Source organism: Hemicordylus capensis, chromosome 6, assembly GCF_027244095.1.
Source record: "Hemicordylus capensis ecotype Gifberg chromosome 6, rHemCap1.1.pri, whole genome shotgun sequence".
Taxonomy (NCBI): domain Eukaryota; kingdom Metazoa; phylum Chordata; class Lepidosauria; order Squamata; family Cordylidae; genus Hemicordylus; species Hemicordylus capensis.
The window spans coordinates 163,780,736-163,805,169 of NC_069662.1; the positions used below are offsets into that span (position 1 = coordinate 163,780,736).

The 24,434-nt window shown below is 46.3% G+C and overlaps 1 protein-coding gene across 5 annotated transcripts in view; it reads left to right on the plus strand.

Annotated features, from left to right (window-relative positions):
- ADCYAP1R1 (ADCYAP receptor type I) overlaps positions 1-24,434 on the plus strand; it is a 183,336-nt gene that overhangs the window by 42,337 nt on the left and 116,565 nt on the right. For all 5 annotated transcript variants that reach the window (XM_053260572.1, XM_053260570.1, XM_053260571.1 and 2 more), the window contains exon 2: positions 12,415-12,571. In XM_053260572.1, coding sequence (XP_053116547.1) covers positions 12,521-12,571 — 51 coding nt within the window. In that variant the 5' untranslated portion in view covers positions 12,415-12,520. The remainder of the gene's footprint in view (positions 1-12,414; positions 12,572-24,434) is intronic.

Sequence of the window (24,434 nt, forward strand, 5' to 3'; positions counted from 1 at the left end):
TAGAAGAGGTATTTTCCAAGGGGACTCACTATCCCCTCTGTTGTTTGTAATCACCATGAATCCACTTTCACAAATACTAAACAAAACAGGCCTCGGATACTAAACATCTAAAACATCAAGTAAAATAAACCATCTGCTGTGCATGGACGATCTAAAGTTGTATGGAAAGTCCGAGTCCGAAATTGCATCACTGCTAAACACTGTCCGTATATTCAGTAGAGGTATAGCAACGGAGTTTGGACTAGACAAGTGTGCTGCATTAATAATGAACAGAGGAAAAATAAGAAAAACAGAAGGAATAGAACTGCCCAATGGAAGCAAGATCAAGAACCTAGAAGAGAAAGAACATTACAAATACTTGGGCATTCTCCAGGCTGATAACATTGCACACACTGAAGTTAACAGAAAAATTGGAAGTGAATACATCAGGAGAGTTAGAAAAATCCTCAATTCCAAACTCAGTGGCGGGAACACCATACAAGCCATAAACACCTGGGCTATACCTGTTATCAGATACACTGCAGGAATAATAGACTGGACCCAGGCAGAGCTAGACATTAGATCGTAAGACCAGGAAAATCACGACCATCAATCATGCTCTGCACCCCCGCAGTGATGTTGATAGGCTATACCTCCCTCGCAGCTCAGGTGGAAGAGGAATGCTCAAGTCCATCAAACAGTAGAGGAGGAGAAAAGTGGCCTTGAAGAATATATCAAGGACAGCAAAGAAGATGCACTTAAAATGGTCACTAATGAGAAACTATTAAACGCCAATGAAACAAAGCAGGCCTACAAGAAAAAACAAGTCAAGAACCGAGCAGAAAAATGGAAAAAGAAGCCACTGCATGGTCAATATTTGCACAATATAAGTGGAAAATCAGACATCACCAAGACCTGGCAATGTCTTAAGAATGGCAACTTGAAGAAAGAAACAGAGGGTTTAATACTGGCTGCGCAAGAACAGGCACTAAGAACAAATGCAATGAGAGCAAAAGTGGAAAAATCCACAACAAACAGCAAGTGCCGCCTTTGTAAAGAAGCAGATGAAACAGTGGACCACCTGATCAGCTGTTGTCAAAAGATCGCACAGACTGACTAGTGATGTGCACGGTCCGGAGAAGTCCGGACCGGCACCGAAGGGGGGGCCTTGTTTTTAGGGCGGGGAGGGCTTGCTTAGCCCTCCCGCCTCCTTGCCCCCGCCAGCGCCTGTATTTAACAGTATAGGGGCGCTGGAAACCAGCCCCCCCCCCCCGCCGCCGCGGAGGCGAAATAACCCCCAAAGCCAGCCAGCCCTCCCTCCCTCCCAGCTAGCTGCCCGCCCGCCCACCCGCTCCCCCACCCGCACACTGGATAAGAAACGAGAGGAGCTCCGGCACAGAGCTCCTCTCGTTCGGAAGGCCTCCTGCAGAATGGTGGCTTGTGCGCGCGCGCATGCGCGCACCGCAAAGCACGCCGTTCTCCGGAGGCCCGGTCTACCCGCTGGGAAAGGGCCGGGTAGACCGGGCCTCCGATCGCCGGTGCATAGCATGATTGATGGTCGTGATTTTCCTGGTCTTACGATCTAATGTCTAGCTCTGCCTGGGTCCAGTCTATTATTCCTGCAGTGTATCTGATAACAGGTATAGCCCAGGTGTTTATGGCTTGTATGGTGTTCCCGCCACTGAGTTTGGAATTGAGGATTTTTCTAACTCTCCTGATGTATTCACTTCCAATTTTTCTGTTAACTTCAGTGTGTGCAATGTTATCAGCCTGGAGAATGCCCAAGTATTTGTAATGTTCTTACAAATGAGCGAGCGGGCGGGCGGGCGGGTGGGCGGGCGGGCAGCTAGCTGGGAGGGAGGGAGGGCTGGCTGGCTTTGGGGGTTATTTCGCCGCGGAGGCGGCAGCGGCAGGGGGGGCGGCTGGTTTCCAGCGCCCCTATACTGTTAAATACGGGCGCTGGCGGGGGCAAGGAGGCGGGAGGGCTAAGCAAGCCCTCCCGCCCTTAAAGGCGTACCCCCCACCCGGACCCGAACCAGGCAGGGCCGGACCAGTACGGCAGTTCGGCCATTCTTTGGAATGGCCGCCGGACCGGTTCGGGCACACCACTAAGACTGACTACAAACAAAGGCATGACAAGGTAGCAGGGATGATACACTGGAACATCTGCAAAAAATACAAGCTACCTGTAGCCAAAAATTGGTGGGACCATAAAATTGAAAAAGTGGTAGAAAATGAAGATGTAAAAATATTATGGGGCTTCCGACTACAAACAGACAAACATCTGCCACACAATACACCAGATAAAACTGTGGTTGAGAAGAAAGAAGAACAAGTTAAAATAATCGACATAGGGGATAGCAGAATAGAAGAAAAAGAAATAGAAAAAATCACCAAATACAAAGATCTACAAATAGAAACTGAAAGGCTGTGGCAGAAAAAGACCAAAATAATCCCAGTGGTAATTGGCGCCCTAGGTGCAATTCCAAAACAACTTGAAGAGCACCTCAACACCATAGGGGCCACAGAAATCACCATCAGCAAATTACAAAAAGCAACTTTACTGGGAACAGCCTATATTCTGCGACAATATCTATAATAACAGCAACAACAATTATAATAAAATCCAGCCATCCTAGGTCCTTAGGAAGGACTCGATGTCTGGATAAAACAAACTAGTCAGTAACATCTGTCTGACTGTATAAACAACAACAACAACATAAAAATAATAATTTAAATATAATAATCAAATCTATCTGTCTATCTATCTATCTATCTATCTATCTATCTATCTATTTATTAATTATTACATTTATAACTGCCCCATCCAGAAGCTCTGGGCGGTGTACAACAATTTTTAAAAAGACATAAAACCCACAATTAAAACAATGCTAAAAACAATATAAAAACAATTCAAAAATGTTTAAAACTATTTAAAGCCAATTAAAATACTTTTAAAAACAACAATAATAATTAAATAATAATTAATAATAATGTAATAAATATAAATAAATAGCACATTCTATGTTGAGGATAAGAACTAGGGGTGTGTACGAATCGATTTTTTTGTTTCAACTTGTACCCGAATTCAAACACCCCTGATTTGTTTGGGGTCTGAATCTAAACTCCCCAAATCACCCCAGATTCGATTTGTACCTGAATTTTCCAAATCTAAATCGATTTGGATTTTTAAAACTGGTCCTGGGGCCAAAAGACTGGGGTGGGTTGTAGCACCCAATGGGTGGAAGCTACCACCCAGGTTTCAAAGAAATTAGGTGAAGGGGTGACATTTAAAGAATTTTCGAAGTTGGGGCGTCTTTAAGCTTTTTCCCATAGGGAATAATGGGGATTTCAGCAGCCTTAGTTATTACTCCCCAGTGGGGTGGCATCAGGGTGGCCCAGAGCAGGTTGTAGTCGGTGGTAGTGCCCAATGGGTGCAAGGAAGCTACCACCCAGATTTCAAAGGAATTGGGCAAAGGAGTGATTTTAATTGATTTTTGAAGTTGGCATGTCTTTGTGGCAGATTTGGGGCAGAAAGGGGGTTTGGGGGGCAGAAGAGTGGGTCACATGGTAGTGCCCCAATGGGTGCCTTCTACCATCCCGATTTCAAAGGAGTGGTTTTTAAAGAATTTATGGATTTTGCATGTCTTTAAGCTTTCCCGCAATAGGGAATAATGGGGATTTCAGCAGTCCCATAACTCTACTTGGGGGGCACCAGGGTGGCCCAGGGTGAGTGGTGGTGTAGTGCACATAGGGTGCAAACCACCCACAAGCCCATGGGGCACTGGGTTCCCCCCCCCCCCCGATGTGTTCTGAGAGCAGTTTCTCTGTTAGCAAATGAGAGTAGATTCAATAACAAACACATAAACTTCAAAAATTCTTTAAAAATCACAACTTTGCACAATTTCTTTGAAATGTGGGTGGTAGCTTCCACCCATGGGGCTCTACCACCCAGCCCACTTTGGCCGCAAAACGGAAGTCTGAAGCTCTGAATTTTTCAGACCGAATTGGGGGTGATTGGTTTTGTACCTGAATCTGGGCAATTGAGGACAGGGGTGATTTGTTTTGTCTACAAATTAACCGAATTAGCCAGATTTGGGTACAAATCATTTTGTACCCGAATAGTTTTGCACATCCCTAATAAGAACATCAATTGATGTTAGGGAAATGACTCAACCAAAATTAGAAGGACAAGAAAGGCATTGGCTTTTCAATTTCAATGGGACTATTTTGAGTCATTTTCCCCATGTCGACAATTAAAAACTTCTTGGTGGATTAGATGAAAGGTCTGTGTAGTCGATCACCTTCCTTGTCCTAGTGGCTGACCAGATGCCTCGGATCAGCCCACGAGCAGGAGACGAAGGCAAAAGCCCTCTCTCTTGCTCCTCAGCAACTGGTACTCAGCGGCCTGCTTCACTGAAGATAGAGGTTTTATCTAGTCGTCATGTAGACCAGGACTGCACAACTTCATCCCTCCGGCTGCTTTTGGACTACAACTTCCATCATCCCTTGCCACAGTGCCTAATGGTCAGGGATGATGGGAGCTGTAGTCTGACATCTACAGGAGGGCTGAAGCTGTGCATCCCTGATACAGACAGTCCAGGACAGGCAGAGCAATTTCAGAATGTTACGATCTGCAGGGTGAAAAGCACCAGGACAGGATATTGCACATGCAGCGCACAGTAACAGTTCACATTGACATTATGCTGCCAGGAGAGATCCTGTGAGTTTGAAGGGTGATGGTGATGTGCCATTGAATCCATTGTGATGGGAGAGATTTCAAGTTAAGCGAATTTGGAAACAATTAATGGCATTGTATAGGGTGTGTATGTGTGTGTGTGTGTGTGTGTGTGTGTGTGTGCGTTTCACACCTCTCTCACCCACAGGGAGGAAGCATGTGCATCTGCCTCACCTATTATGTACTTGGATAGTCCTCTGGAGAGAGAGAGAGAGAGAGAGAGAAATAATTGGGAAGGATTCCGGACGGCTGGTGCTGCGTAGATATAGAAACACGCTTGCATACCGCAGTGTCCTTGGGATGTAATTACAGAACCTTTTCTATTTCTTAGCTTTCCAGTCAGGAGTGAGGGCGTTTCAGGGCGGGAAGCATCCTTAGCACTTGTCTTTCCAAAGGAGGAGGGTGGTGTGCTCTATCCCTGTTGTTATGTCAACCACGGCACCCCTTGTGCCGAGAGAAACAGTGGAAGAGGCATCTTTATTCTCATCTTGGAACACAAACATTCAGTTCTGCATGCGGGCTTTCTCGCAGTCCTCTGTCAGTCTCCACTGTGTGAAGAACACAAATGGATACTTTTCTGTCTCGCTCTGCTGTCCTGGGTGCAAAGCTTGCAGAAGAAGCCAAAACGGAGGGGATTTGAAGGATCCTGGTAAAGCAGTGATCCTCCCTGTTTCTCAAGTGGGGGACACTTTGGCAAAAGAAAGACCTTCAGTGTGAGAGCCATTTCCTACTATGCCGACCTCCACACAGTACTGTGCTTTTCTCCATGCCGGGAGGGCCCTTTAAGAAAGATGGTAAAGGTAAAGTTGTGCTGTTGAGTCGGTGTTGACTTCTGGCGACCACAGAGCCCTGTGGTTGTCTTTGGGAGAATACAGGAGGGGTTGACCATTGCCTCCTCCCGCACAGTATGAGATAATGCCTTTCAGCATCTTCCTATATTGCTGCTGCCTGATACAGGTGTTTCCCATAATCTGGGGGACATACCAGCGGGGATTCGAACCAGCAATCTCTGGCTTGGTAGTCAAGCCATTTCCCCACTGCGCGCCTCTTAAGAGCTCTAGGAGGAAAGCACCAGGAGGGGCTAAATTCAGATCATCCGGAGAGGTTTGTCACCGTTGCCACCGGCTTGTCTGGTGGCTACTCAGGGACTGGCCGTCTCCGTTGCTGCACCGAGGCTTTGGTACACACTTCCTGCTGAAATAAGAGTCTCCCCATCTCTGACAACTTCTAAAAAGGCAGTCAAGACACATGTGTTCACCCAGGCTTTTAATTCGATATTGTTTTAGTTGTGTTTTTAATTGTGTTGTGTGCTAATTATTGTTTTAATTGTGTTGTGCATTTTACATTTTAACTGTTGTGATGTGTTAATGTTTTTATCTGTTCTTTTTGTGAACCTCCTGGAGACTTGCGTTTTGGGCGGTATATACATGTTTTAAATAAATAAATAATTATACACTTCCCAGCACTCCGTGTATGCCTTCCAAGAGGGTGTAGGGGCTCAAGAGGTTTCCTTAAAGGAGCCTTCCCTGCCATGGGCTCTTGGGCCTTTAAAGTGAAGTATCTGAAGGAATGTGAAGGGAAGCTCAAAGAGTTCTTGATAAGATTGGTGAAATGTCCTGGGGAGTGAGAAGCAGTGGTTGTAGTTTAATGTTTGGGAATGGTTTGTAGCTCAGTGGCAGAGCACATTTATTTATTTATTACATTTTATATCCCACTCTTCCTCCAAGGAGCCCAGAGCGGTATACTACATACTTAGGTTTCTCCTCACAACAACAACCCTGTGAAGTAGGTTAGGCTGAAAGAGAAGTAACTGGCCCAGAGTCACCCAGCTAGTATCATGGCTGAATGGGGATTTGAACTCGTGTCTCCCCAGTCCTGGTCCAGCACTCTAACCACTACACCACAATCTCCCAACATTTCCAATGGTCTGATTCAGTCAAAGGCAGCTTAGAGTGTCAGGAGATATTTCTGCATGCTAGCCTTGCATGTTTAGGGCAGCTACGACAGCTGTCAAAAAAAAAAAAGTACATGTCTGTGATTTTCAGAATGCAGACTGAAATCATTCTGTGATTCACAGCACATGTGAGTCATTGTCAGCATATGATTTAGTTGCCTCTTTGCTCTCTTCCTTTCTTAGGACACAGTCCCTTTGCTTCCTCCTTTCCTGGTCCTTCTTCCAGCTCTGCCCTGCTCTAAAATCAAAGCAGCTTCTCCAGTGGCAGTCTCAGGCTCTTCTATTTGCCCAGCCCTTCTGTGACATTAGGGTAGTCTAACCAATCACCATGATCCAATCCCTTACTGTCTTTTTAAACAGCTAAATTTGAGACTGTCGTCTCTCCAGGCATTCGAAAATGGTTCATGTTCTCCCCAGGGCTGCACCAAATCATCTGTTGCCTCCAAACCATGTCTGTTTGGGTGACAAAAGCAGTGCTTTTTGTAGTTGCCTCTGCTAACTGGGTGCAAAAGTCACTTATTAAGTGATCATTTCCCAGCCCCTTCCCCCAGTTACGGTTTGTTTGTTTGTTTGTTTGTTTGTTTGTTTGCAAAGGAGTTTTGGGCTCTCTTCTTCCTGGGAATAGGTCATGTGGGTAATCCAAGTCACTGAGAGAACATGTAGTAACTGGGATGATGTCACAATGCCACACAGCCAGATTTGGCATGTTACATCACTGAGGGCAAATGAAATCAATAGGGTGTGAGGACAATGCTTTTTGTATCCATCATAGGGGTGATCCAGCCAATCAGGGATCACATAGCCAGTGAGATGATAAGCAGCCAGGCAGATGTGGCCATAAAGTGATGGATTCGAGAAACTGTTGCCCTCACTTTCCAAGTAGTCACCACAAAAACCACTGATGGGAAGGATGGTTTTGACCGCTGAAAATGGTCTTGTAGAGCACTCCTCCTTTTTGCTCAGCCCCAATTCTGCATCGATTATATTTTCCTGCATGCCTTTCTTTCCTCCTCTGGGAGACAGTGTCCATATAATCTGCTACTGTGACTGTCTTGTTCTCTCAGAATGGGACACATCTGTTGCTGAAAGAAATAGAAGATGTGCATGTCTCATGACCTTTGGCCTGAAGGAACTGATGGGTTGATGTGCACACGCCTGCCAACACGTCCCTGTTTTCCCATTCACCTGGGACTTGTTGGCAGGTATATGAACATTTGTAGAAAAGACTGACAGGTACCCTTTGGGGACTCCACTTCTGTCAGCTTGCTCAGTTAGAGAGAGCCCACTGAAGTACAGGCAATCAGTGTCCAAAAACCAGAGTGGCTTTTAGGGGAATAATTATAACACGTTGTAGAGTGAAAGGGAAGTGAAACAGGATGCTGAATAAGAAAGGCTTTGGACCTGATCCAGCAGGGCTGTTTATGTTCTTAAGGAAACCCTAGGAGTTGGATTATCTGCACCTCCTGCAGTCGAGAATTGGTAGCTTTCTTGTCTTGCTTTCAGTGTGTTGACTGATTAATTGGTTGAAGCTGAACTGTTTAACAACTTAAAAATCCCTGTAACTGTCTGTATTTTTCCAAATGGATTCTTGGACACCTGCCTTCCAGTTTCGCTTCAGGCAATTCTGTCTGGGCGTAGTTTTTTTCTTGTTTTTAAACCTCTTCTCAGAGGATAGGTTTATCAACAGTACATAAGAACATAAGAACAGCCCTGCTGGATCAGGCCCAAGGCCCATCTAGTCCAGCATCCTGTTTCACACAGTGGCCCACCAGATGCCACTGGAAGCCACAGGCAGGAGTTGAGGGCATGCCCTTTCTCCTGCTGTTACTCCCCTGCAACTGGTACCCAGAGGCACTCAGAGTGGCCTATAGCCCTCAGACTAGTAGCCATTGATAGACCTCTCCTCCATGAAGTTATCCAAACCCTTCTTAAAGCCATCCAGGTTGTTGGCTGTCACCACATCTTGTGGCAGAGGATTCCACAAGTGGAATACTTAGCCCTGGCAGCTGAAACCAGCTTCCATAATCACTAGCAGTGTGCCTCTGATAGCCAGGAAAGCTGTAAAAGGTGCAGAAAAGGAAAACCAAGGGTTGAAGCTCCTTTTCTACAAGGAAAGGTTAAAGCTTTGGGGTTGTTTACGTTTTTAAAGGGGGTATGGATGTAGTTTATAGCTTTTATGTATGGTGTAGAGCAAGAATACATAACTTCAACCCTCCAGCAGCTATTGGGCTGCAGTTCCGAGGACCTCCAGCCATAGTGGCCAGTAGTCAGGAATGATGGGAGTTGTAGTCCAACATCTGCAGGAGGGCCAAAGCTGGGCAGCCTTGATGCAGAGAAATTGGGGGGCGGGGGAGATGTAGAGGTATTTCTCCTTCTCTCGGGCTCAAATAGAATCTCCATTAAATGCACATCATTGACAGAGATGTCAGAGCAATTTTCCAGACTTGTCCTCAGAAATGAGTTCTGAGGTTTCAAAACTGTGCCCCACCCCCAAGGAGTGGCAAACTCCCAAACTGTACCTCTGAGACAGAGCTGGGGAAAGTTCTTTGTTTGTTTAAAACAATTTATATCCTGCTTTTCCTCCAAGGAGCCCAGAGCGGTGTACTACATCGTTAAGTTTCTCCTCACAACAACCCTGTGAAGTAGGTTAGGCTGAGAGAGAAGTGACTGGCCCAGAGCCACCCAGCAAATATGGCTGAATGGGGCTTTGAACTCGGGTCTCCCTGGTCCTAGTCCCACACCCTAACCACTACACCACGCTGCCTCACCAGTCCTTCCTGCCAGAATTCCAACCCCTTCCCCAAACATTGCCTTTACTTCCCCCAGCAGCAGTGGACACCCCATGGGTGCTTTTTTTTAATTCAAGAGAGAAAGACCACAATGTCTTTAACACAAGGGTGGGCAAACTTGGTAGAGATGTGCACGGACAGCTTGTGCACAGGCTGGCATGGCGGGGAGCAGTTCCCTTAAGGACCCAGTAAGAAGCTCCTTACAGGCTCCTTAAGGGAACCATTCCTTGCCCTGTCAAGCCAGCTCGAACACCAGTGCCCAAGCCGGTCCAGCACTTTCCAGAGGAGGCGCCGAACCGGTTTGTGCACATCCCTAAAACCTGTCTCTCCAGCTTTTGTTAAACTACAATAAATTGTGGCTGGGGATGATGGGAGTTGTAGTCCAACAACCTCTGGAGGGCCAAGTTTGCCCACTCCTGGTTTAGCATCACATCTAGCTTGACATTTACACAAAAGGTGTAGGCAGTTTGTATATTCTGCAGCTGCCCTCAGAAGTGCCAGTTACCAGTTTGTAAGGCAAAATGGACTTTGGAAAGCATCCTCTGCTCAGTGCCTGAAGGTTTGTTTTAATGGAGTGGGCCTTATTTTTAATCTCTTGATTTTCGTTCTCCTCGCCACTGTACATTGCAATGCTCATTTGCTCTGGCTTGCTCTGCTGAGAACTTTTCATGTGTGTTGCTGGATGCAAGACCAATAAAGCTGCTTTGTACTAAAATTTTGTAGTGAGCAGAAAGAGGTTGAAGGAGAAAGAATGGGAGACACGGAGGGAGAGGGAGGGCTTGCCAGAAGAAGGTGTACTTAGAGGTTTTCTGAATCATATTCACCCCCTCCATTCAGTACCTCTTGAAAGGAGATGAGTAAGAGGGTGATTTTATTTTTCATTAAATATAAGTCATTCTGGTTCCTAAGGGTTGATATTTTGCCAGAAAGATTTAGTTGCAACCAAAGTAGGAGTGAATATTGAAGAGCTGTTGAGTGGAAAACTTGCTTCCACCACAACATTAATCCACTTTCTTTTCTCTCTCTTTCTTCCTCTCTTTCTCTCTTCCTTCCTTCCTTTCGTCTTCTCCTTCTTTCTTCCTCTCCCTCTCCCTCTTTTTCTCTCCCCTCTATGCCAACTTGTGGCCGTCCTTCTGCAGGGGTTAGGAAGGATGAACTATAATGTCACTCTCATGACCACAGATCCAGGATGTCCCCACTTGGGGGATGAGGCCCAAGTTCAGAGATGCGATGGGGTGGGAAGAACCTGTGATCCAGACCCTGGGTGACCTCATGCTGCTGGGACCCCCCACGACAAGAGAACCAGGGAAACCTAAGGCAGCCCCTCCCCCAGAACATGAGGACATAGATCTGCCTCCATCCTCTGAAATGGAGGTATTTTCTGAGGGTCTACCAGTATCATCGGGGACCCCACAGCATCACCTGAGCCAGCAGTTAAGAAATTGGGCAATGCCCCTTTAAGGAACAGCTCCTACCCCAGGAAGATGGTGGGACCAATACCCCAGGAAGATGGTGGGACCAATACATGAGCAGCAGCCATAAAAAACAGTAGTCTGCTCCAATCAACTTTGAGCTTTCAATGTCCTCGTATAGAGAGAGGAGCTCACCCTTGCCGGTGGCGGGTGACATAGGTGAGTTCCTCCCTCCCTCTATATAGGGCACTGAATGCTCAAAGCTGATTGGCCTGTCTTTGAAGCAAGTAGAGGAGCTTCACCTAACCGGGTGCTGGAGCAACCCAGCTCCTGTGATCCGGCTTGGCACTGTGATCCTGCTGGCCCTCAGAGCTGTCCATGGGCAGGGGCACTCTTCGATCCTTATCTCAGCAGAGATCCCAGAGATCTGACCACCAATTCTCTATGCTGTCTGTTTTAGCTCCGAGCCAGTGTAGAGCAGGGGTTCCCAACCTGTGGTACTCTAGATGTTGCTGAACTACAACTCCCATCACCCCCACCACAATAAATTGGGATGATGGGAGTTGTAATTCATTCAGCAACATCTGGAGTACCGCAGGTTGGGAACCCCTGGTGTAGAGGAGCAGGTCAGGATTAGCCTGAAAAGGTCTGAAGGTCAAATCTACCCCACTAGACAGCACCAGTTTGCTCTCACAAATCTGCAAATCCAGAGGCAGGGGAGGTGTGGTATTTAATGCACAGGGTGGGCTAGAATTACCAAAACAAAAAACAAAAAAACCCCTCCCTAATAAATAAATTTACTTCTTCCATCTTAACTTACTTTACTGAGTTAGTTACAAGGATAAAATAAGGAATACTCCCATACATGCCACCTTGAGAAAGAGATGCAAATATATTCAATAAAGACATGCATATACAATTTGTATACAGTTGTGGTGAATAAAAATCTCAGTTCCCACTAAGATCTTAATCTTGGTTTAATAGCAAGTTAGTGTTGAAGTGTTTCTTTTTACTGTACAAAATCTGAAGGAAAGCAAGAATCCCACATCTGTTCCTCTCCTCTCACCCGTAACATTTGTAAGGCAAAAGCTTGCTCATAACACTCTGCCTCTTCTTCCTTCCTTCCTACTAATAAGACTTTTCCCCCCGATCATGAGTGAGATTTTTATTTTAGCTTCTGGAATGCGCTCCCTGCAGAAATAAAAGCCTCCCCATCTCTTGACAACTTTAAAAAAGTACATAAAGACTTATCTCTTCACCCAAGCTTTTAAAATTTGACTGTGGTTTTAAATTGTTTTAAGGTTTTTTATTTTCTGTGTTTTAATTTGTTTTATATTATTGTAAACCACCCAGACATGGAAGTTTGGGGCGGTGAACAAATTTGTTAGATAAATATATAAACAAATGAATGACATTGCATTTCTCTCACACAGGCTGAGCATTTATGAACACTGCACTGCTAACACCTTTGTTTTCACTGTACTATAGGACTTGTTTACCTTCTTGCCTTGTTTATAAGTTTTCTTTTTCCTTCTTCTGCAGAAATTTGAAGAGACCAGATTTGAGATTTGTCGGCATCTTGCACTGCAGGCAAAGCAAAAGCTTTAAATTCTCCTCTTTGAAGACCTCAGACTGATCAGTTGTCAAGATGACCATCTACTGGAAAACTTGTGTCTTTGCAGTTATGTTGCTTTCTGTGGTAAGAATCAATAAGAATGTTATCTTGATGTCTATATGAGTAAATACAGCTTACACACTGGAAGCATAGATATGTGTCTAGTTGCAAAGAATTCTGGCTAGAAATCCCTACTCCCCTGTTTCACCTCTTGCAACACAAGAGTTCCCAATCCCAGGTATTCTGCAATGGGAGGTTTTTTCCAAGGCAAAGAACAGGAAACAATAAGGCCTTGGTCTGTGGTGACAGTGTTAAACTTCCCTCCCCGTATGCCACAGTCCTGATCCATGAGCGGAACAATACAGCTGTTATTTATTGAATTTAAAAAACCCAAGCATACCGGCTCCAATCACATCCTTTAAGTAATTTTTATTTGCCCCTTACTTATAGGGTGTACCTAGGATTGCCACATGTCCAGGATTGATCTGGACAGTCTAGGAATCAAATGCCCTGTCCAGAATATAGGAAAAGTAATATCCTGGATACAAAATGTCAAGGAGCTTGAGCAGGAAAATTGCTTTAACAAATTGTACCCTTTTCTCTGGTGCTTCTCTCCAGGTATTGTGGCTACAGTGTAAATGTTAAAAAAAAAACCATTTTCTTTCTCTTTCTCTGGCTCCAGAACTGCTAGTTGGTCAGGTTGGCTCCCTCCATATGCCTGAGGAAACCCCTTCCCCTCATTTCTGCCTCAACTCTAGAGTTAGCGAGATTGCTGAAGGCAGCAATAGGGGACAGGAAGTATAGAAGAAAAATTAAAATAAAAAACATTCCAAGTCCAACTGTATTTAAACAATGGTCCATTCCAGAAAGCAGTCTGCGTAGACAATACCAAGCAACTGGACCAATGGTCTGACTCAGTAGAAGGCAACATTCTATGTTCCTCCTTCCAAAGGGCCATAGGAATGCAGGGAATTTCTGAAAGGACATTGGCCATTTGGAGATTCAATGCATTCCATGGGACCAGGGCTTTTCAGTGGGCATTCCTTGTCATTCATTTTAGTACATTCTGCAGATGCAAGAGCATCTGCTTTGCATGCAGAAAGTTCAAGTTCCCTCCCTGGAAGCATCTCCAAGATAGGGCTGGGAGAGACTCCTGCCTGGAACCTTGGAGAAGCTGCTGCCAGTCTGTGTAGACAGTACCGAGCTAGATGGACCAATGGTCTGACTCGGTATATGGCAACTTAGTGTGTTCCTGTGTTCCTAAGAAAAGAGTCAAGTGAGGTAGCCCTAAGGCAACCTGACTCTGGATTTGGATCTCCTCTTTTTTTTTAATCCTAGGATTTCTCATGATTATACAAAACTGTAGCTTAGAGAAACGCGTCAGCATTCCAATGCTCTCTTAATAGGCAACGAGGCTCTTCTCACGATCCGTGAGAAGAACCTCTAGGGGGTTAGCGGGGAGAGTGGGCTTAGTCCGCTCTCCCCGCACACGAGCAGGGTGGCAGCCCTGGGCAGCCGGATCGGCCACACATGCACTGCCGGCTCTGTTTCGGAGCAGGTGTGGGCTGGGAGGATCGGGGGCCACGTAGCCCCCAGAAGCTCCAGCATGCCCTGCATGAGTACGCAGGGCATGCTGGAGAGATGCTTTTCAGCCTCCCGGTTGGGGGTCTACTCGTGAGTTGCCACAGCTCGAAGCCGCGGCAACTGACGATTTAATAAAACAGGTTTGCGGAGCACTCGCTCAGCAAACCCAGTTTAAGGGGAGGGGTACTTTAGCGGGTGACCCACTTACGAACCACCAGGCCCACAGCCGAGCTCGGTGGTTCACACGATGGGAGGAAATCGGGCTAGCCTCTGCTAGCCCGATTTTCTCACATCATGTGAATAGCCTCAACTAGTGTTTATTTTCATTTCATTTCCATACTGCCCTATCCATCCAAAGGCTGTGGGCAGTGTTCAAAAACGTTTGTTTACATGAAACCAACACGAGAACATTTGTTTACTACTACTTCTTTGATCTATTGTTACTCTTAGCTCAAATTTACAATTAATCCCCTTAGCTTCCTTCACTAATCCTTATTAGAATTATTATTATTTGTTTGAGAAGCCAGAGCAAACTTAGATAGATCCTTTAAAAAAATCCTGTGAAACATCCAGCTCTCACGTAAGCATCTTTGAAAACACTGAGTTGCAGGAGCAAAGGTTCATAAAAAAGGTTACAGGTTGGCCATCGTCTCTAGGCCTAGCTGAACCAAAATGAGCAAAGGAAAGAAAGGGCGGTTTTATTGCTAATATCCATCACAAACAGAAGCAGAGTCTCCAAGAAAGGATTTGAATAAAATAAAAATGCTGTCCTCATTAACTCCACTTTTCCTTTTAATCTTCCCAAGCCAAGATGTTCATTACAGGAGCAATACAGGATCATTAATTATCACAACGTCAGTCACGGCAACCTCCTGAAATACTAGCAGTCATGAAGCAGTGGCTTCTGGCCTTTTCCACGAGCCAAGATGCTCATTTAGTTGTAATTTCAAGAGATCTGTTAGACACACACACACCTACAGCATCTATATTGCATCCCATTTTCACCTAGCTGTGATGGCTTCGTTGAAGCTTCCAGGCTCTTTTCATGGTGCCTGAGGACACATCCATGGAGGACAGGTTTATTAATGGCTTCTGGTGCTGAGAGCAGTAGGCTACCTCCAGGCTCAGAAGTGAGATGTCTCTAAATACCAGTTGTAGGGGAGCAACAGAAGGAGAGGGGGCAGGCCTTCGTGTCCTCCTTGTGGGCTTCTCAGAGGCATCTGGTGGGCCACTGTGGGAAACAGGATGCTGGACTACATGGGTAGTGGGCCTGATCCTGCATAGTTTGTGACAAAAGTCAGTTCCTGCAATTCATTTGTGTCTTTCCCCCATTCTGTATCACCAAGGTGTGCGTTGACAAAATCCCACCAAAAAGCCATCTCCCCGTGACTCTGTGCATGACTGTGTCCTCCTTTTCTCTGGGAAATGTTCTGCCACTGTGCTTGTGCTGTTATGTGCACAGATGAAACACTGCAAAACAAGCAGATAAAATACCTCATACACACAGTTTGATTATAGAATGTGTGTGTGTGACATTTTCCCAAAGTGCAGGATAGTGTTTGCACACTGGTAAAACACCACACAAAAGCAACCATAGGTACAATCACATCAAGATGTATTTATTTTTGCAGGTTTTTTTTAATCAATGCACAACATATATGATGCCAAGGGCAAAAGAGATGCAAAGGAACTAAAGGAACTGAAAGCTACAGCAAACTGCACGTGTTGACCCGGCCAAGATTCCTAATCCTTATTGAGATATTTATGCTGTACATGATGTATTCAGGTGTCTGTACACATGTACCTGTTTTGTGTGAATGACTGTAGAGGTGTTCACATTTAAATTTGAACCAGGGTACAGCCACCCCACCCTCAAATGCAGAGTACAGATGGGAAGTGAACTACTATACATGTGTTGAACATGACATGTGAATAATTATGTCTATACAGAACTGTATATGTGTACACTGTACATGTGTTGAACATAACATGTGAACAGGGCTGTAGTGCTTAGCCAGTCCAGAGGCTTTATGCTGCCTGGTAGGATCTGATGTTGTGCACCTTTATTTCCTGCTGGGTCTGAGGAGGGCTGAGCATGCACAGGAGTACACAGAGTAGGTTTCAGCCTTTGTTTCGGATTCAAGTTCAGGAATCCTTGACAGATTAATGGTGTCTCTGGGGTACCTGCTGAATACTGGTCTTTCCATACGCAGGAATATAGGAATCTGCCTTATACTGAGTCAGACCTTTGGTCCATCTAACTCAGTACTGTCTGCACTACAGACCCACTGCGGCTTCTCCAAGAGTGGGAAGGGGAATATCTTACTTTTCTCACACATGGAGTCTCCCCTTTCAAAAGCCAACCAGGGTAGACCTGAGCTCTTTCTCATGATCAGGAGAAAGGGCTCAAAAGGGGCGAGGGGAGGAAGCTTCAAAATGTTTACCTCCCCTGCAGATGATCTCCCTGCCATTGCTGGGTGGCGGATTGCCTGCCTGGATGACTGCCGGCTGCTAAGGATGTGTGGACTGGTTCAGGGGCAGGGGGTTCGGTCTGGAGGTTCGGGGTTGGACTGGACCGGGTGGGGGGAGTTCGATGGGGGCCGGGCTGAACTTGGCCGGTCAGGTTTGAGTCCAGTCCGGACTCGAACCGAACCAGGCCAGCTGGTTCCGTGCACACCCCTACCAGCTTCTCCTGGCAGCATGGAGGTTCGGGGGCTGGGACGCCCGAAGTATTGGGATTTTATTGACACTGGCCGGGAGGCTGCTGGGGTGTGGGTGCTGTGTGGCACTGGCACACGATCAGTTAGCCTGGTTTAAGGACACCCTTGTGCCCGTAAGTCTGACTAAGTGGCGGGCTTCCTAAGTGGCTTTGCCACCATGCCACCGCCAGGAACCGTACAGCTCCTGGCAGTTTACATGCACAGCAAAGATCAGGCTTAGGCAGCTAGGCCCGGTCTTTGGTGTGTGTGTGTGTGTGTGTGTGTGTGTGTGTGTGTGTGTGTGTGTGTGTGTGTGTGTGTGTGAGAACAGCCTCCCTGCTTAGCAAAGGGGACAATTCATGCTTGCTTGCACAAGACCAGCTCTCGTCCACATCACACTGATGATGCCCACAAAAAGGAATTGAGAGGAGAGCTGGTCTTGTGGTAGCAAGCATGACTTGTCCCCTTAGCTAAGCAGGGTCTGCCCTGGTTGCATCTGAATGGGAGACTAGAAGTGTGAGCACTGGAAGAGATTCCCCTCAGGGGATGGAGCTGCTCTGGGAAGAGCAGAAGGTTCCAAGTTCCCTCCCTGTCAGCATCTCCAAGATAGAGCTGAGAGAGACTCCTGCCTGCAGCCTTGGAGAAGCCGCTGCCAGTCTGTGTAGACAATACTGAGCTAGATAGACCAAGGGTCTGGCTCAGTATATGGCAGCTTCCTATGTTCCTATGATATTGACAGACATTTTGGTCTTATCCCTACTGTGGAGCCTGGAAATAATAGTCATAGAACTGGTTAGCATTGTGTGTTCTGTTTCTTATCGTAAATAGCTGTTATGACAGGTGTGCTTTTAAGAATGGATGTTATTGTTCTACATCTCCACATGTCAAGGAATGACACTGCGGTTGGGATTGGTTGAATTCACTGTTATATTTTGGTGTCATCCTTTCCTTTTGTGTTTCGTCATCCTTTCTTTCGGCTGAGGAATTCCTCACATTTCTGTCAGTCAGTCTTATCTGTTTACAGCCAAAGCTTACTGCACACTGAAGCTTATTTCAGAGCCCTGAATAGCAGTGTGGACAGAAAGGTACAGACCAAAAAGAACGCAGCTACAGGTGGGCCTGGATTTAAACTTGGGAGAGGTCAAAATGCCAACTTCCCCAGTTTGAAAAGACTGGGGGATGACCTCCTTGGATGACCATGAAATTATCTTCACATTTTTCTTTCATCCCTAGACACACCCCATTTTGTGCTGGGGCTCACCCCTCTGAATTACATCCAGATAAAAAGGTATTCCATCCCTGTTCCCATCATTAGCCAATCTGCCCTTCTAATTTTCCCCTTCCCAGGCAAAAATACCCGTGAGTAGGGGAAGGAGGTAATACTGTAGCAAGAATTGCTTGCTAGAGATAGCAAGAGGTCTTTTTGCCCCCCCTTTATCTGGAAATGATGCTCCTGTATATGCTTCAACTGTATTGGGAGGCAGAGGAAACTACAACTCCCATACTCCCTAGGAAGAATTGCCACCCTTGAGCATGTTCCTATCTCTGGTACAGTGGTTCCTAGTCTGTGGTCCTCCAGATGTTGCTGGGCTACAACTCCCAGCATCCCCAGATGCAATACATTGTAGCTGGGGATGATGGGAGTTGTAGTTCAGTGAGAACTGGCAGACCAGAAGTTGGTTATCTCTGCTCTTTTAGGCCTCCCCAACATCACTTGCCTTGTTCTCATTCTTAGATGAAGGTTTTGCAGAAGAGGAGCTTTGCACTTTATCCATCAGACATTTTTTAGCTCTTTTGAGCAAATTGCAAAAAACACAAGTTTTTTTTAAAAGCAATATCAAGAAAAGCTTGGTGGGAAATTTGTCATATATCACTCTCTAAAACCATTAATTCCACTTCAACTAGAAAACAAAGCAGACATTATATGGTCCGATAAAATTGGGAGAACTCATTGAGCGACTCCATGCCAACGTCTGGCATATTTATGTTTCACACACCTCTCCGGATCCTGTCAAGGTGTTTTTGTTGGTGAGGCGAAGTCAAGTCATGAAATTACCGAGGAAATGAGGGAGGAAACTCAGCACACATGTCCTCTTTAACTGGCTACAAAGGCACCCGAGAAACAATTTGATTCGTGAGTCACAAAGTTGCCTTGGGGGTTTGGAACTGCATTTTAAAGCCGACTGCAATGCAGGTGTTTTAACTGCCAGTAATAATTCAATCAGGTGGGTTTCTTGGCGCTAAGGACCGGCGCTTCCTACAGATGCCTTTGTGGCACTTCAAGGTTGGAAATGCGCAGATAATAAATGGTCCCCACCTAGGCCCTGATTAGTATGATCATTCTGTCTTTAAAGGAAGGTGTGAAGAAAGCTCTTGTGTGCTAATAACAGGGTGTGAAAGAACACTGTCAGTGCCGGGGAGGTAAATAGAAGCCAGGGAGAAGATGGGAAGCGAAGGGGAGGAACTGTCGCTCAGAGGAAGAGCTTGTGCTCTCCGTGAAGAAGGTCCCTGGCTCAACACCTGGCTTTTTAAGAGGACCGCAGAGAGCAGGCCTGGGGAGGACCCCTGCCAGAGGAGACAGTGAAGCTACTCCCACGATCAGTAGAAAGTGGGCTAAGGGAGCCTAGCTTGCTTTCTACTGATCGTGGGAACCACCAGGCGAGCCCGGTGCTCCCAAGGCGGCTAGCCCGCCTAATTCCCCCTCCCTTTAAATGAGGTTAATGGAGCCAGCCTCCTGGCCCTGGGGGTCTCTCCAGAATGTCCCATGTGCTTGCGTGGGGCATCCTGGAACTTCTGGGGGCTGCCGATCCCCACAGCCCTCACCGGTAGTTGTGTGTGGGCAGCCGATCCAGCCGCCCAGGTCTGCAGGCATGATTGTCTGAGGGGATCTCCGCAGACCTGCCAGAAGCTCTTCTCACTGATCGAAGAGCTTTAGTAATGGAGCAGTTGTCCAAGGCAGCACCTTCCTAGATAAGCAACATGTTGGCAACCTGAAATGGTTATAGACGTAGGGCTGCAGCAAATGGGAGTTGATGTTTCTGCAAAATGTTTGCAGTGAATGGAGACCCATGTAATCTTCCTGAAGCTTAAAATGGGGCTGTTAGTTCTTCTTTGTTGTCTTCTCCTGGGCATCATAGAGTTGGAGGGCTTTTGGAAGCCATCTAGTCCAACCCTTTGCTTGATGCAGGAAATCCAGAGCTAGAGCATCCCCACCAGCTGGCTGTCCTGTCTGTGCCTGAAGACCTCCTCAAGCGAAAGCCTACCAGGCAATTGATTGCATTGATGAGCTGCTCTTCCTATTGAGAAGTTTATCTCACTGTTCAACTGAAATCCTAATTAAAGATGATGATGATGATCAAATCCTCATGCAAACCCTTATTCTCTTCACTCTTTGAACATCGCTGAAATTGTCCTGTGGATGCGGCAGAAAACGGGGCTGGCATTTCAGCCCTACGGTTATAAGAGGGCTGAGCAGACGCATTCTTTCTAGACAGTGCTGTTGTCTATGTTGGCACTCACTGGAAAAAGGTGGAGCTGGTCGTACTGGGAGAGGCATGGTAGCAGCCAGGCAGACAGTCTATGGTCAAGCTGGGAAGCAGCAGGTACAGTGGGTTAGGTGGAACAGAGCCGGAGAGGCCAAAGTCAAGGTGGTGATCAAAGGTACAGAGGACTGGACAGAGCAGACAAAGCATTTCGGGTTGGAAACTAGAGGGCAGGCTAGAGAAGCAGACCTGAGAAGAGCTCCACATAAGCGGTTGCTCCACCTGAGCCTGCAGCAGACTGCAGGTTTTTATTCAGTATAGCTTTTATTCAGATTTGATGGAAGGTAGCTCGGCCCCCAGAGCCAGGCTTTGGACTGTTAAAGGGGCCTCATCTGCTCCCCCCCCCCCGCCTCTGGCAAGGCTGTGGTTACTGTGTTTTGCATGTAGATTCCTTGAAATCTGAGTCTGATGGCACAGGGCAGTGTCCTCTGGCCTTACGAAGGAGGGGTGGGTGAAGTCTTGGTGCACGGGGTCCTTGGAGGTCTCTGAGGGACCTGAGTCTTTCAGGTAGGGCTGTAGTTCAGGGTCCTCATCCTCATCAGGGTCCTCCTCCTCATCTGGGGTTTTGTCCAGAGTGGCTTGGGAGGCCTTACTCTTCGTCTTGACAACAGGTCATAATTGTGTAAGCCTCTTCTTTATATACTCCCCCCTGCTCATCTTTTCTCCCTTGGAGTAAAGGGTGACTACCCAATGAAAGGCAAATGCGTAGCTGTGGATTGGGAACCCAACATGGCCACCTTGAGAACTGTGATTGTGGTGCTCTGTGGCTTGCAAGGTCATGGTCTTCTTCATGAACCCCACCAAATCTTAAGATCATCAGGGGAGGTCCGGTTGCAGTAGTCACCAACTTGGTTAGTGGTGACTCAAAACCAGGCCTTTCCTAAAGTTGCCCTGGGACTTTGAAATGTGCTTTCTAATGAAATTAGAGCCTCCCCTTCTCTAGATGTTTTTAAGAAGGACCTGAAAACATACCTGTTTAATCAGGCTTTTAATTTATAGTTTTAAAGTTTTAAGGTTTAGAGTTTTTATCTGTATTTTTAACTGTTTGCATTGTGTTAATGTTTTAATTGCTGTGTGTTAGATTGTGAACTGTCCAGAGATTTGCATATAAGGCGGTATAGAAATGTGCTAAATACAATAAATAAATACATACCTATAGTATGGCAGGAACCTGCAGGAAGAATCGTTAATATTCTTTGGCAGTTTGTGCAAGTTTTGGAAAGCAGAGCTGAGTAGGGGAAGGGCGGGGGGCAAGCAGAAAGACAGTGCTGGAAATAAAAATGCAAGAAAACAGACTGCCTAAAGACATTTCAGATTCAGCTATTAATAACGCATACCAGCAGGGAGGCGATTCAAGGCGGTAATAAGCGTGGTGCTGCATTTCCACTGCTGAATCAGCAACCTGCTTCACTATGCTGTCAGCTGAGTTAGGGGATGTTAGGGAAGTCTGCTGGGGGTATTAAAAGTGTGGGAGGGAGGGAGGGGAGGAGACGCAAAGAGCAATGTTTATAAACGCGGGATAGGCATCAGTTGTTGCCTGCTCTCCAGCTGTCTTTGGTAACGGTCTGCTGGATACCTGGGATTTCAGATGTATTCATTGAGATCATCAGGAGGGGTCCGTCTTTGGGTGCCACTGGTTCATCTGGTAGCAACCTGGGATCAGGCCTTCTCAGTTGTTGCCCCTGGGTTGTGGAACGCACTCCCTGTGGACATAAGAGGATTATCTGCCTTGGAGGCCTTCAGGAGAGCCTTAAAGACCCAGCCTGGCTTTTGATGATCTCTAGAGCCCAGTCTCACGATTAGTGAATGGGCTTGGGCAGGGCAAGGGGAGGAAGCTGTGCAAAGCTTACCTCCCCCCGCAGGCTAACCCGTCCATGTTGCTGGGCGGTCGGATCGGCTGCCCAGACGATTGCCAGCTTCTGCTGGGAGCAGGGAGTAGAGGCCCCCGGAGCTTCTGTAATGCACTGCATGAATGTGCAGTGCATTATGGGGAGCCTCCCAACACTGGTCCGGAGTGTGTACTACTTGTGTAGGTGCTGCGCGAAGCAGCATGGCACCAACGCAGGAGCATTTAGCCCGCTTTTGGGGCGGCCTTGTGCCCCAAACCCGAGCTAAGCGGCGGGTGCCCTAAGTGGGCTAGCCGCTGCACCACTGCTGGGAGTCACACAGCTCCCGGCAGTACACACACACGCACCGAAAACCCGGCTGGGCTTCCTTAGCCCGGTTTTTGTGGCATGTGTGAATAGCTTCCTTGTTTTAATGTTAACTAGTTTTACTTGTAATTTTAATCTGTTTTTCATTGGTTTTTGATTTTAATTTTTATATATATTTTATTTTAATGTAAAGTGTCCTGAGCCACTTTAAGAAGGGTGGTATATCAATCAATCAATCAAATAAATAAATAATAAGTTCTCCTGCCTGGCCTTAAACGACCCCTTATTTCATCCCTGTGCCACTTCCCCTCGAATAATTAAAATGGGATTTAATTATCAACGTTCTTTACAATTCTTATTCCAGCCATCCTCCCAACAATCATATCAAGTAAGGGATTAGTAGAGAGCCAAAGCCAGTGGGGAGTGCTAGTAGTGTTAGAGTTGGATGATGAAGACTTGCATTCAAATTAGGGATTTGTGATTCTCTCCCCCCCCCATTATTTCTGTACTTCTTTCCACCTTGCCAAAATGAGCCGTTCGTTCTTCTTCTAGCACAAAATCATTCATCATTCCCCATTCAACAACATGTGCCCTGGCTAGCTCTTCCATGGGGTGCTGGCTTGCTCCATGTGCTGAACCACAATGTCCCTCCCAACTTCACCACCGTGTTTGCAGGCTGAAAGCTGGTGTTTTGGGTATTTGGGAGGGGTGCAAATGGGGACAAATTATTCAGCCCACTTGGCACTGGTCATGCTCTCCTCTTCTGCAGGCCCTTTTTTCTTGAATACTTTGTACCTCGAAGTGCTATGTAGCATGGGCATGAAGCCAAATCAGAGTGACAGCAGGAGAACCATCATGAAATCACATCAGAGTATTTGGGTGATGAATAGGCTGGTTTTAGAACAGGACGTTCAACCATGGACCATGCCCTGGTATTACGCCATCTGATTGAGAAATATAGTAACAAACCTAAGTCCTCCTGTATGTGGCCTTTTTAGATTTTAAAGCAGCCTTTGATTCAATCTGGAGGATAAGCCTCTGGGAAAAACTCAGAGACACTAATACTGATAGGCGTTTGCTCATACAGAAGCTGTACAAGAACACCAGTGTACGAGTAAGATGTAACCTTCAAGGCTCACTTTCACATTTAATAACTACTAGTAAAGGAGTTACTACTAGTAAAGGGCCATTTTGGCACCCTCCCTGTTCAATCTTACATAAATACCTTAGCTAATAATCTCCGATCCAGTGCTACATCCCCCAACTATTGCGGGTGCAGCTATCCCAATCCTGCTGTATGCAGATGACTCTGTTATCATCTCACGAACTCCAGTGGGCCTTAGGAGAACACTTAGGGTCTTGGCTACCTACTGCAAGGACAATTGCTTGGTAATTATTTTCCAGAAATCCAAAATGATGGTCTTTGCCAAGAGACCTAAGAGATTTAAATGGCATATAGAAGTTCATTGTATAGAGCAGGTCAATAGTTTTAAATATCTGGATGTGGTTTTTCATGTCACTGGGTCATGGAAGGCCCATGTGGACTACGTTGCCCAACAGGCACAAAGGAGTACTTCAGCACCATTAAGATTCTTTCACTCCAAAAGTGGAGAGGTTATCTTTTGCAGCGTTTGAGCTATTTGCTGCGAAATCATTGACCCAGCTTCTATATGGTGCACAATTGGGCCCCTACCCTAATTGTGGTATTGATGGCCTAATTGGCCATTGGAGATCAACCAATCTAAGTTTATTAGAGCAGTATTTATGGCCACTCGATGTATCTCCAATGCAGTGTTGAGGTTGGAAACAGGCCTCCAGAGGGTGGAAGCAAAAGCATGGATTTTAATCCTCAGTTATTGGCTTAGGATCCATTTCTCTCCTCTGGGACTAATCCCTCTTAAGGTGGCCAATAGGTTTCAATCTACCTGGACACGAGCACTATTGGGCAAACTGTCATCACTTGGCTTTT